Source organism: Typopeltis vanoorti, chromosome 9 (genome assembly GCF_054136105.1).
Source record: "Typopeltis vanoorti isolate ZY-2024b chromosome 9, IOZ_Tvanoo_1.0, whole genome shotgun sequence".
Lineage (NCBI taxonomy): Eukaryota > Metazoa > Arthropoda > Arachnida > Uropygi > Thelyphonidae > Typopeltis > Typopeltis vanoorti.
This window is the reverse complement of record NC_143557.1, coordinates 139879644-139894583: the sequence shown is the minus strand read 5'-3', so window position 1 is coordinate 139894583 and position 14940 is coordinate 139879644. Positions and strand designations below refer to the sequence as shown.

Below are 14940 nucleotides of genomic sequence, written 5' to 3'. Positions count from 1 at the left end.
TTTAAATTTGACCCTTCAAGAATATTAGCTGGGATTTTTTAATCCATCATGAATTTTCTTCTGCTTTTAGATCCTCATACATGGAAATCGACCAGAGAACACACCACCTCTGTGTTCTCGTCATGTTCCACAAAAGTACAATTAATGAGCAGTAAAGGGATTGCGTAGTGGCAGGTGATATAGGGTGCCCTCCCACCAAAATTATGCACTCCGTGGTTGTCCAAGTATAATAATCTCATTTGGAGCTTCCAAACTGATTTTTAGCAACATACGAATATCTTCTTAGTCTAAATCGCGTACGCTATTTTCTCGTATGTGCTTTAAACTACATTGATTACAGAATACAGATTGTGAGACATACAACCGGAAAAATTAACACTGCACAGATTTCATTTTAATTTTTTTAAAAATCATTCAAACATTATTAATTAAATGGGTATAAATTCAATATAATTTTTTCCTTTTATTTATCTCTGATGTTAAATCATCTTAACTACTCGATTTTCTTATTAAAGTAATTTAGTTTCATTTGTATCATGAAACGAGGATATTTAAATGATATTTACTTTCTACAAAACGCGATTTCGAAATCGGGTGGGCTTGATTGTCTATAAAAAGCTTGTGGCGAAAGGTAACGTGTAAAATAGGTAGAACATATTCTCAGAAAATATGTCATTTATGCAGCTACCTTAAGAACAATGACTGTGTTGTAAAATCCATCCGTACTTTATATAGGCTAGCTGTAATACTTGTTTTGCTTGCAAACAAATTACTACAACTACTTTTCTCTGTATTAATCATACTACATTTTGAATGTGAGGATCAAATTCCAATCATTTCGTACTCATTGCAGTATCGGCCAGTTCATCAGCACAAAAGCTGTTGGGACCTACGACAGAGAAGACTTGACGCACGAATATAAATATAAAGAACGTAAGTATTGCACTGTTTTATTTATATTTATTTTAGAAGCACACTGATATTATCTTGCTCAATGCTAGACAACAGGGAATGGTTTTTCCCAACGATAACTGATCACGAATTCTATTTATCTGTACCAGACTCGAAAGAGGAAAGAGAAGTGATGTTGCGTGCACTACGCATGTGCAGAAATGCATTTTCTCGCTACTACCTCAACGATGACTTCGAAGACATCCAGTTTGACTTCCGCCTGTTGGACGATATTGTGATCGGCTCCCCGTTCTCAGTAAGTTGCTTCTATTTACAACTTTTGCTTCTGTTAAGTACACTTAGGTGTAAAAAGGAACAATTTTCTTCCGTTTCGTTTACTCATCTTTCGTAGGGTCAGCGTGTGAATAAATGTTTGGAACACCTGTTAACCCTAATCATGGTAGAGATGCCTGATAGTGGTACGTTCTACATGATTATGTGATTACGTATATAATATATGTACAGACTGTAAATGAAGTCTGTATTTATTCCCGAGGAAGACTTGCCAGTTTGAGAGGAAAACCATGCTACTAATGGACTACTTCACTTTCAATTGAAAAGTCGTGCTTTTCAATTTAAAAGTGAAGAAAAACATTTTATTGAAAAGTCAATAAAACACTTTATCAAAGACTGGCGACCACAGATATGAGAATTCTGAGATTAGGAGAGTAAACAGCTGGTATCAATGGCAATATCATATTAAAAATGAGGATATTGGGAAAGAACTTGACATTGTCAGCATCCAGGAATGCGTTAGCAGAGCTAATCTCAGGTGGTATGGTCACTTAAATAGAATGGGAGAGGAAAGAGTAGCAAAGCAAGTGTTCTCTGCCAGGTTGGCAGGAAAACGACCCAGAGGAAGACCAAGATATAGGTGGATTGATACGGTACAAAGTGCCTTAGACGATAGAAATATAAGATCTGATAATGTTGGAGTCTTGACAAGTAACAGACTGATTTGGAGCATAATTGGAGATAGGAAGTTGGTAATGATGTAATTTTTTTCATGTAGTACTATCATATCCTGTACACCCCTTGAGGGTACATGGCAATAATTTGGTGATGATAAAAATATATTCTTTAACAGAACTGAGAGTTCTGTGTGCTGTACATTCACGGTTTGAAATTTTATCAATCGTAAAAAAAGTGTCCAAGATGCTTCATTGTGGTCAGGATAGCAAACGAATTCCGATCAACTTCGCATCTGCCGGAAGTTCTAGCATCTCCGTGCGTTTCAGTTGACCTGACATGCCACTATTTTTCGTTCTTCTTACTAGAAGTAAAACCTGTAAGCATTCTGACCTTAAATGCTAATATTTTCCGAAAATTGTTTTTAAATTTTACAGGGCACCAAAAATCGCGTGTCTTCGATACACGGTATAATTCTAAGTCACTTCTATTAGTTTGTTATTTCTCCGTCTGCGTAATCTTCCGCTGTGACACAAGTAGGTTAAACAAACTGGAATTTCTATCACCCTGGGTCTTCCGCGAGAATAATGATTTGACTGTTTGACTTGCAGGTCAGATTGAGTGCCAAGAACAAAAGCCAGGAGGACAAATCGTATACGGTGGAGGTCGTGCTACGAGTGGTTACCGTGCTGTATACAGGTCAAGCCAAGAGCCTCGTGAAGAAAGAAAAATTTGACTTCCAGCTGGCTGCTGGAGTAGGTGAGTGATTAGCACGTGTCTTCTAATGTTTAATTTGTTTCACGAATTTAGGCCACATCGCTAGAACTCGTTGGTTTACTCAAATATAAATATTTGCATGGTTATTTTATCTCTCTTTTGTCCATACTTTTTAGGTGCCTTTCACGCCTGCGCGAAGCGTCACTTTTTGCGCCTCCGAGGGTACAAATATGGTAGCGCCACTCTCCGTGGGCAAATTTTAATCTAATGTATATGGGATCTGTGTTAGGATTTACAGCTGCATCTCAATTTTATTTTTATTTAAATTAGACCGTATTTATTATTGGGGAAAATAAGCAAACAGTTGAGATATGATCCAAAATTACGAGTCCTTGCTTTTTTATTTAAAAGCTTTTCCTTCGAGTTGGAATATTCTTTAAAGGAGTTTAATATAAGATGGGCAGAGTTCAATAATCCTCACCAAAACTCGATTTCTTTTCACTGGACACAAACGATTGAGAAAAACTCAGCAAATAAATAAATAAATAACTTGCCTACAAGATTAGCTAGATTAAATTCTTTAACCATTTCTTTATATATATGGAACTTTATATATATACTCTGGAACGTTTTTAATGGAAACTAAAATAGTTTACATTTTGAATCCCCAGGGATTGTGTTCGTGACTGTTTTTTCGTGAGTTGTCGTGAATTAGCACTAAGATTGGGTTGACTAATCCCAGTCTTGGAGGAGAATATATACACCAGATGAATTGATAGGCGAACGTCTTGAATTATGATATAAACTGCGTGCACCCCTATACATATTCGTGTGTGGGTGTTATTTTTTTCTTGTACACAATAGGCTGGTTAGACTCGCATGTACCGTCGACGGATGAGATTTCTTCAGCGACGTTAATTTTCTTTTTTTTTTATTATTACTGAACAGATCAGTAGCACAAAGACGATAAGAGATTTCCACTTCGTACTGATAGTTGTTGTGTTCGCCTTCCACTTTTACAGAGATAATCGTTGGCGAGAAGAGTTTCGTGCCTGTAAAACAGTTGCGACCTCAGAGGATTTTTAATTTTACGTGCCGGTTGTCATCAGTGTTATCGGTTTTCGATATTTTATGAAACTGTAGGAAAGTGAGAAAAATGTCTGACAGTATTCTTCTGCAACACGAACTGCGTCCACTTCTCTTTTTCTCATCGCATCCAAACATCGAATGCACTTCTCTTATAACGAAACTCTTCATTGAGTAACATGGCTTGTTATAATCGGTGCTTCTTGCGCCATTGGTTTCAAACTTTTTTCGTTGCTTTCAGAGGAAGAAGTGAAGATGGAACTCTCTTTCAAAGACTACGAGAAAGCACTTGTCGACCAAGCAGCCTTCAACATTTCGGCGGCAGCTCGCGTTTTGGAGACAGAATTTGAATATTTCGCGCAGGATGACTTCAGGGTCCGAATGCCTGACATTAAGATAGAGGTGAGATTTTGCTTTTTTTTTACTCCGAATAATTAATAAACACGTAAGAAAGTTGGTGTTATTGCAGTTTGAAATCGCAAAATACACAAAGCAACTGTTAAATAATAAAATGCGAAGCATATCAGTAGGTTGTCTCTATTCTAATAGCAACTTCTCTCACATGAGACAAAGCACAAAAAATTAAGTTCAAAATATTGTTAGTAAAACATCCCTTATTTTCAACCTTTTAAAGATAAATACCAATACAGTACTTATAAAATTCGTACATCTGTTTATTGGTTCGAATACCAGTCTGATAAAATTTTAGCGACGGTTTAGCAGAAATATGCATTCTTGAGAAGTGGTTAGAGTATTCGCTTTCCAATCAACATGTCGCGGGTTAGAATGTTTGTGATCGTCTTTAGGTGTGAGACCACCTTATTGGAGGTCCAAAGTGTCTTGAAAAAGTTTCGTGAAAACGGTTTCTGGATTATGTAAAAATTAATAAAAAAAAAATCCCTACTCCATGCAGAGTATGAAGTGTACTATAGGTTTACAGAAACATCTTTCTGGGTGGGACCTACATAAAAAAAAAAAAAAAGAAGAAAGAAACAGACGCTTCATAAACTATTATACGAGCCTCATATTCTCCTTCACAAATCTTTCACCTCCATAATTCGCCTAATTAAGGAATTAGGACGAATTTATTTTGCATTTCTTAAAAGGCGTGAAAAAAGTTGAAACGAAGTAATTTGGAAAAGAATTTCAAAATTCTTTTTTATTAAAAGAATTAAAAATTGTCCAGAATTGAATTGGACACAGCATTGTTTCTATGTGTCCAAAGTGTTTTTGGACACAAAAGTTTCACTATAAACAGAATTTCTAATCGCATTATTTTTAGCTATGATTCTTGTTATTTGCATTTTTTTAACGCTAGACTTTTCCCTCGATAGAGATGCATATAATTGACCGTTATTAATAATAAAGTTCATTTTATTTTATCTAGAAGAAGGCTTAGTTTTCTGCTTTATTTATAGCCAAGGCAACCCTTGATGTATCGCAATTCTGTGGAAAATTAAACGCTGTTCCATGTCAGCTATGCTGGCAAAGAAGAAATGATCACGTGTTCTGAACCTTGCAAAAAGGGTCATTTCGCCAACGCAATGCATTTTTTGGTTTAAATGTTAACTTGCACTTTATGACACCTCCGTTCACTGTTAATGACGCGTTCAAATTCTTTTATTTCTGAAAAGTGGCCTACATTTTTAAAATTAACAGAAATAAAGGAACATTAGTAGTAGATTTTGTCTAATTGTCAGTTTTCGTTTTTTCAGACTGAAGGAGAATTCGTTCAAGCTCAGGAGTTTACAGTTCATGCTTATTTCAAAAATCCTCTTCCACGACCCTTAAAGAAGGGAATCTTCACTATTGAGGGCCCTGGTCTCACGCAACCGTTGAAATTATACGTGAAGGGGTGAGTATTGAATGCATAACAAACCATTCGTTGGTATTAGAATGTTGAAAGCGACAAATTGGGAAAATTAATATCCTAGTACATATTATTTAATTAGTTTTGTATAATATTTCAAAGGCGAATATCAACCTCTATTTACTAGAACATTTATTGAAGTGCGTATATTCGAAATTTTGTGCCTTTTTCAACATTTCCTTTCAAATATTTCACCATCTTAAAAATCACTTAATGCCTACAAAGTGTTAAGTCAAAATGACGAAAACACTCTTATTGACAATACATATCAACATAAATGACAGAATTTTTCGTAATCTTACGTAGCAATGATAAATAAAATGGTGTTTATTTTTATTGCTTTTTTATTTTATTTACGTTTTTTTTTAAAGTTAGTTTCGCAAAATGAGTAAATACCTAAACAGATTAGCTTGATATTGGGAAGGCATACAACAATTTTGCTTTAGCCAGATGAATTTGAATCAGATATGGATCGATACAAATTTCGGGATTCGTCTCGCTTATGGTTAAAAGTTTTGATCATTTTAATTCCATAAATAGACGAATTCCTAATCAAATTCTTGATATGTACTCCCACCGTGGGGTACAAGATAATGATGATAGTAATGGTGTAACTTTTTCATGTTAGTACTAACTTCCTATCTACAATTTTCCTCCAAATCAGTCTGTTACTTGTCAAGACTCCAACATTATCAGATCTTATATTTCTATCGTCTAAGGCACTTTGTACCGTATCAATCCACCTATATCTTGGTCTTCCTCTGGGTCGTTTTCCTGCCAACCTGGCAGAGAACACTTGCTTTGCTACTCTTTCCTCTCCCATTCTGTTTAAGTGACCATACCACCTGAGATTAGCTCTGCTAACGCATTCCTGGATGTTGACAATGTCAAGTTCTTTCTTAATATCCTTATTTTTAATATGATATTGCCATTGATGCCATCTGTTCACGGCTCTAATCTTTCTCAGGACTCTCATATCTGCGGTCTCTAGTCTTTGGTCAAGTGTTTTTACTTCTGACCCAACTCTCAAATCCATAAGTTAAAACTGGTTTGAACACTGTCTTGTATACAGGTAATTTAGTGTTCCGACTAATTTCTCTCTTATTCCATATGAATTTATTCAGTTGACTTCCTACCATACAAGCTTTGTTGATTCTGTTGTCTATTTCCACATTTAATTTACCATCTTCACTAAATAATGTGCCTAAATAGTTGAAATGTTTTACTTTGTTGAGTCCATAGACGAGCAGTTGGTAGATCAACCTATAGTACATTAGTATCGTGTATTGGTTGGGACAGAAGATACTTGTTCACATTGGATTTGAATGACTGTATATTGTATTCCTTAGTATAGCAGTTGCAGGGATAGAAGAGGAGGAGAAGACACTTGTTCTATGGGGTTCAAGATGACTGTGTAGGGATGTTGAGCAGCAGCTGCACAAGTGTTACAACGAACTTAGTACTAAGTGGGGAATTATCGATGCTATTTCGGACGAGCATTTCCCCATGGAAATATTTGTAGAAAACACAGTGCAGAGACCAATTGTCTCTGTGAAAGTGAGGGGAATGAGGTTTGTAAGAGATGGGTCATTAATAAGTCTGATCGCTCTCCTCTATATTGAGTCGAGCATTTTGTGAGGGAGCTTTTGGAGGCCCCATACCATATGTGGGAGCAGTATTCGATGGTTGGGAGGATTTGTAATTCGTATAAGGTTAACATCTGTTCAGGGGGTGAAGTAACGTCTTGAGCAAAAGAGAAATCCTAGTTTTTTTAGAAGCTGAGGATGCAATGGTTGTGATGTGTTTATGCCAGGAGAGGCTTGATGTCAGGGTAATTCCGAGAAGAGAAATCTCAGATTGTCTGGAAATTTGGGTGTTGTCAAAAATAATACTATAAGGGAAAATGGTTCTTATTTTATCAGAAATGAGACAGTACTGAATTTTGTTTGCATTGAAATTGACTAGGTTATCTGAACCCCATTGGAGGTCTGAATTGAGGGCAGTGGTGGTTGCTTCTCTGTAGGTTGAGCTGAGTTATGAGGAGTAAGATTTATCAAAAGAAAGGGAGGAGTGCAATGTACTGTCGTCTGTAAAACTGTTTATTGGGTTGGAGGTAAGCTGAAGTAGGTCATTGATATATAGTAGGAAGAGGGTCGGTGAGAGGATAGAACCTTGAATGACCCCGGAATTAGTTGAATGGTGAGAGGATAAGGAGCCATCCACCACCACACATAGTGTGCGTCCAAGCAGAAAGCAGGCAATCCAACTACAGAGGTCTTGGGATAGACCAAACGATGGCAGATTGCTTAATAAGCCCTTGTGCCCAGACTGGTCAAACGCCTTGGAGATATCAAGTCCAGCCGCATGAGATTCGCCAAACTTCTCCATGGCATTTGTTCTAAAGAAAGGTTGTTTTTACTTGTAATTACTTGTTCTAAGGTTGTACATGTCACTTTTACTGTTGACGTTTTCAATGTTTCTACCCATTTTCCTGTCTTTGTCTTTTTATTACTGATTTTAATACCAAATTTATGAGAGAAGTTATTCAATTTAGTGAGGGAATCTTGCAAACTTGTAATGGATTTATTCAGAAATGTAACATCTTCATAAAGAGCTACGATTAAATTAGATTTAAATCTGATTTCATACCACTTCATAATGTGATCCATATACATAATGATTAACAGTGGAGATAGCGTACACCCTTTTTTTGCGCCACTGATTTAACATCAAGCAGTATTTCTTTCAATAGAGACTAAGTATTACTAGATAAAGTCCCATTGACACCATATAACTGTAGAGTTCTGAAGAGCTTTCCTTCTGGTATTTTTCCAGATCTGCGAAACCTATACACAAATCCTTGTTACAAGAGATTTCTCGTCTATTTGTCTTAAAGTGAAAATCTGATCCTGACAACCTCTGTTTGGCCTGACTCCAACTTGTTCTTCACCAAACTTCCATTCCACAATTTTTCTTAGCCATTTCTCAAGTATAATTGCTTAAATCTTACCTGGAACGCCGAGTTTTATTTCCCTTTTTCTATATGGGTACCACGAGAGCTCTCCCCCAATCATCCGGAATTCGACCTTCAGACCAGACCTTCTGAGTTATGCAGTGCAGCAATAAAACTTTATTCCTCTACACTTGAGCATTTCTGGTCGAATAACATCTACTCTTTTTGATCGCTTTTTTACTTTAAGTATGGATATGTATTCCTAACGGCATTTCTGTTGGGAGTCTTTAATCTTTCAAAGTAATTACTCTAGACATCTAGAATGTCTTTATTTTCAGTTTTCATGTCACCTTTATCATCTCTAATTCATTTTATAGCACTCTTTCCTCCATTTCTGAGCTTTTTTCCAACAATCTCCAGAATATTTTGCTACATTCTTGATATTTATTTTCTATGTTCTTGCCAAAGTCCTCCCATGACTTTTGTTTAGCTAGTTTTACACAGTGTTTAGCTTTCATACATTTGTCTCTGTATTCTCAAAGAGCAAAATCTGACTTATTTGCCACGAACTTTTGATATGATTTCTTCTTTTCTGTGACTACCTCTTTAACTTCCTGTGTCCACCATGGAGTTCTAATTTTTCTATCCTTTCAAACACCTCACCACATTCCTCTTGGCTGAATCAATTAATGTTTTCTCCAGGGTTTGCCACTGAAACGTAAAATGTGGTTCTTGTTTTCAAACTTTCATTTTTTCTTCAATAATCTTTGTGTATTTTAGTCTACAGTTCAGATCTGAGAGCTGCTCAACTTTTATTCGCTTTAAAACTTTCTTACATGTTATTCTTTTCAATTTGAAATTCAATTTTATCCTGCTCAAGACTAAGTAGTGATCACTTCCAATTCCAAATCCTCTGTACACTCTGGTGTCCTGCACCAGGGAGAAAACATCACTATCAACAATAACATAGTCAGTGAGACTTTTTTATTTCGCTTGTTGGGTTAACTGTCACATCCAGCTTATCCTAGGGCAAACGTTATATCAATAGCCTTCTAAGGGCCGTAAAAGCATACTGCTCAGTCCATGTCCTGAGCAGAAATCCAGCAAGCATTTACCATTTTTATTAACTTTCTCTTTTCTCTAAATTTTTCCGAAACATTTCTGCATGTCTTTTAATAATTTCCTGTTCTGCTGTGCTCCATATTTAACCGTGCCACACCGCCCAGCCCAACCAGCATGAATTCTGTGATGTTGTGTCATCATTTTACATTGTGGTTTAAGCTAATAAAGGTACAATTTGGTCAGCTAAACACCAAATTATTAGGCTGTTCCTGTTTATTCATTATCCAGGTTGATACCTATCAGGGTGCACCACGAGAAGGTGAAGATTGGACATTGGGGCAGCAGCCTCGGTCGGTTCTCCGCACTCCTTTAAAGGCTACGTGGTCTTCTTCCAGTTATACAACTTTGACTCTTAGGTTAAATACAAAATCTTGATGACAACAATACGAGTTAATCATAAAAATGCAATTTGCAACATTATGTTGCGATTCCATGCAACTGATCCATTTTTGACAATGACATCATTGCGTATCAAGAACAAGAAACCTTTTGACTGCCTCCGATCACTTCCATACCCATTTTAAATATACAGTGAAGTGTCTTTTATTTAGTTATTCATGAGAAAATAGCTTATATTCCGCCATAAAACGACGAATTACATACTTTTTTTTTTTTTTGAAAGCGCATGTTTTTGACATCGTTTTGTAGTGGCCATTCTAACTCATCTTTACGCAATGAAGATTAATACCATGTGTAGTTCTTGGCAAAATAAATTTCTAATGGACTAATGGACATAAATAATTTTTAAACTTACTTAACCTTATTTATTCTACTAATGGAGTGGGCTGTATACTGTTGGGTTTGACTTTTTTTTTTTTGGAAATCGGTGTCGCCTTCATCGTCGCAATCTGTAGTCAGCGTGTATATACTAAAACAACACAGGAATGCAACAGCCTCTACGTCACGGTCCTGTTCTTTATTGTCGATTCATTCGAGCTGCGAATTAATTCTGTTCGGGTGGTCTACTTACTTATATCAAAGAGACGTTCGAACCACTTGAAAAAAGGAATTAAAGTTTGTCTAGGCGTTGACTAAAATCGAACCTATAAGGTATTCTTTCTACTAATTTAGCATTTTAATGTTACCACAGGTTATTTTGTGCACCCATTTATTTTTAAATTTAGTATAAAAAACTACTTAACATTTAGGCAAATTGCAAGGAAGAGAGAAAAATGTCAGTAGATGACTTATTTTCTCATAAATATTTAAATTTCTATATGAATTTAAATAATATATCATATAAAATCACTATTTTATATTAAGGCTTCTTAAAGAGTTGAGGATTTTACTTATGGGAAGAACAGTTTAGGAGAGATTGTTCCAAAGAACAGAGGTGGATAGAATGAAGGAATATAAGCTAGTTAAGCATCTCGGGAGTTGAATAGTGTATGGGTGTTGACCAGTGGCTTTTCTAACTCTTACATGGTAATAAGAAAATAGTCGGATTACTCCATGAAAGTGCCTATAAAAAGACACCAATGCGGAAAGAGCGTCTATGGGAAAGTTTGTGAGAGAGATATCCCCCCCACTCCGGTAAGGGGATGGATCTCTTCTGTATAACAATTCTTAGGGAGGTTTCGGGTTCATCACCCCAAATGTGAGAATTATATTTCAAGGTTCGTCGGATCTGTGACCTAAAGTGTTAGGAGACAGGAGAAAAATAATGTTTTAAACAAAAAAAGCATACTTTTACGGCCTTTAGGAGACTTTTGATATAACGTTTGCTCTAGGATAAGCTGGATGTGACAGTTAGCCCGAGAAGTGAAATTGATCTTGTGAGCATATCACAACATTATCGATAGTGGGAGTGAAAGTAGGATCTTACTTGTAAACAATAAAACAGGACTGAGTTTTTAATAACATTGAAATTCGCTGTCTTCATCCACTTGAATGGTGAGGAGATCGCTGAAACTTCAAGATATCTTCCATAACCAATCATTTAGGTGCTATTAGTTTGAAGTCAGAGAGAGTGTCACTCACTGGTGTAAAAGAGGAGGGACGTGGGTAAGAATTTATAATCGGGGGACCCTCCAGCACTGATAAACAAATCTGAAAGGAAGCCAGCGAACGACCCAAGAGGAATTGGCAATCCAATCACAAAGAGCAGGAAGAAGACCATAAGATGGTAGCTTGTTCAGAAGGCCTTGATGCCAAGCGCGATAAAATACTTTTTGAAATATCAACAGCGACCACATGGGTTTCTTCAAATCTTTTCATGGCATGCGTCCAAAAGTGGGTAAGATTAGCGAGGTCTGCTGCAGAATGAGAATCATGAAATCCTTATTGTGATTACTCATTAATTGATGATGTTCATATAGTGAAACTGGTTGCTGATGACCTTCTCCACCATTGCTTTCAAGAGTACTCAAGTGAGAACATATCGGTTCATTTTTTTGAGAAATGTGCATTCATATTTCTCTGCATAAATTACGCAGTTATGTTGCACGTTAACGATGGCAAAATTGACTAAGCATCAGAAATCTAGAGTTGAATAACTTCTTGTGTAAGGAGAGGCTAATAATAATACGCACGCATGTACCTTTTTAGCAACTACCATCACGCACGTTATAAACAGCGAACGTTGTCCAGTAATATAAGCCGTTATTACACGACACTTCCAGGAAGTCCCCACCCTCATTGAAGAAGATTACACTACATAACATAAAGTTTTTAAATTTACGCAGATAAAACTTTTTTCTTTCTTTTGATTAAATGGCCTGAGTCAGTGACTTACGTATTTACATAATTTTCTTAGGGATGTCCTGCCTGGAGAAGAAGCCCGTGTGTCTACCAGACTAACACCGAAAACATCAGGAGAAAAAACAATCGCTGCCAAGTTCCAATCCCGCGAACTAAACGATGTCGACGGCTATAAAGTGATTGAAGTTCGGCCAGCAGAATCAACAGAAACAAACAACAAACCTGTAGATGACCACGACTAAGAAATCAAACTGAATTGAACAAAGTTCAATAAACTTATAGAGACTTCTGGTAGCTGCCCAGACTAGCGTTATCCGTGTAATGTCAGATACTGAATCGTAAACAGACATTCTAAAACATCCGAGGATCCTACAGAAAAAATAATTTTTGTTATAATTCATACATTTATAAAATTAGTAATAACTTAACTTAAATTCAGATGCGCTTCAGTACAATTAAAACTGGTCTAAGTTCTGGATTTCATCAAAACAATCTTAATTTCGTTAAGTATTTTATTATCTTACATTTACGCAATTTTGTTTAAATTCATATTTTTATTAATTCCATGTATAAAATAATTTTATGTAATAGAATAATGTACAGTTTTATTCAAAAATAATAGCAAAAGTTTATTTTTGTAATATTTTGTATTTATTTACACATCCATGTTTTGAAATCGATTACAATCGTCTGCAAGAAGTTTTTTAAACTCGCGCTCTAAGCGACATCTTGCATCTGATAAGGCGTTTTGTTATGGAAAATAATTATTTTCATATTTTTACAGTGTGATATAACTTAAATGTAGAATAGCATTATTTTTAGATTTTTTAAAAAATGTTTTATATTCCATTTCTCTATAAAAATAGCATTTGTTTTTAAAGTATCCAAATTTAAAGCTAAGGCAATTTCAGAGACTGGGGAGGGGGAAAGAATTTGTCAACAAATTATTCCGTGTGTGACTGAAATTGTATAAAGAAAAATGCTTTGGTTAATAGTTGCTATGTAAATTTATTAATTTACAATCAGTTACAAATGAATTAATTGCTTTCAGGATATAACTTGATCAGCATTTGTGAATAAATTGCCTATCCTTTAGGAAGCATATTTTTAACTTCTGTTATTTGTAAATTAGGTTTTATTTGTGTTGGTTCGTTGTTAAAATCTTTCTACGCACTTTGAGTATGCGAAAAATTGTAATGTATTTTGTGCCAAATAAAGCAATTTCGTTTTGTATGTCAATCTTCTCTTGTTATTTTATTATTAATAAGGTTTCCTCCATGGAATTCATAGACCAATCTCTGGAGGTCAACTAACATTAGTGATCATTTGCACAATACCGGTGACATCGTGATTTGAACTCATCCATCGATGAGCACTCATAGCTGACTCTGGCAGCTCCTTCACCAAGAAGGAGACTCTCCAAGAAGGAGGAAAAACAGTCCTCATGCCATTGATAACAGTCTCTTAATTTCCAAGGATGACTCCTAGTTTACTCACACGGGTCATGCTGAAAACGTCATTCCGTATCAATCCTATAAAACCCCTAAACAATTTTTTTCTGTTTCGCCCACAAACCAGCTTTTTTGTAATCGACAAACAATCTTCAATCTCTCCTCGTAAGAAGCATCACAAAGACCTGCACCATCTTTGTCTCACTCTCCCAGGATTCGCTCTACCTTGTCCACATCTGTAAGAAACGCAGGTGATCAGATCTGAGCACAATAGTTTTTAGATGGGTCTCCTATCAAAGCATTATAAGGAGGTACAATAATCTTGTGTGCTTGTTTGAATGTTCTTCAATAAGCAGGTAATCCTATGAGTAGCATTAGCCACTTTTGCAATATACACTTCGATTCCCTATCCACCAGCAACCTCAGATCCCTGGCTTTATCAATTTCCTTTAAATCAACGTGATATGCATCTAGGTACTCCCGCATTTTATCGTAACTGCAAGTGTGTTATCCACAAAATTATCCATAAAAAATTCGCTCCGCCTGCCCAAACGGTCTTTGAGTTTTATCTCGAAGTTTTGAAACGATTGATAGCGATAATTCGTCGCGTTCGGCATGAATATCGTGACGACCGACCGTTCGTCAAAACACACTGTCACTCTTGGCATTATAACTCGGCTTCTAATGAAACAAATCTCACAAACAGTTGACACAACACTAATGAAGGTTGACGCTTTCGACAACAAAAAGATACAACAGGTGGCGCCACTAGTTTCTTATATTTTCGAAAAGTTCGGTTTCTTTTTGGACAGAGGGTGTATTATGATAAATTCGTCCCACCATATTGAATGCTGTTCCCACATCTGGGTTGGTGTCACTAAGAATTGCCTAATAATCGGGTTGTTTAATAGCTGATCAATTCGCACGATCCTCTTTCACAATTTGTAAACATGGTCTCATAGATTTAGTTGCTTCGGGCCTAATCATAATTTCCCCCCCCCCCCCCCATCATCACCACCCAACTCTTCTACATCTGTTAAACCATGCGCAGTAGCTTCATTTAATTTCCAGTACTAATGAGGTAAGTCGGGGACTTACGACACTAGTCGGGTTATATTATTAATTTTAATAAACCTGTTTTATGTTTAACAACATGCGGCATGAATGCAGCAAATTAAATG

General features: G+C 36.2%; 1 protein-coding gene across 1 annotated transcript in view; it reads left to right on the top strand.

Annotated features, from left to right (window-relative positions):
* Positions 1–13541, top strand: part of LOC150103625 (annulin-like) — a 46476-nt gene extending 32935 nt beyond the window's left edge. Inside the window, exons 11-16 of the mRNA XM_090397689.1 lie at positions 854–933; positions 1062–1207; positions 2472–2619; positions 3905–4065; positions 5379–5518; positions 12364–13541. Of these exons, the coding sequence (XP_090253815.1) occupies positions 854–933; positions 1062–1207; positions 2472–2619; positions 3905–4065; positions 5379–5518; positions 12364–12550 (862 nt within the window). The 3' untranslated portion in view covers positions 12551–13541. The remainder of the gene's footprint in view (positions 1–853; positions 934–1061; positions 1208–2471; positions 2620–3904; positions 4066–5378; positions 5519–12363) is intronic.
* Positions 13542–14940: the final 1399 nt, after the last annotated feature.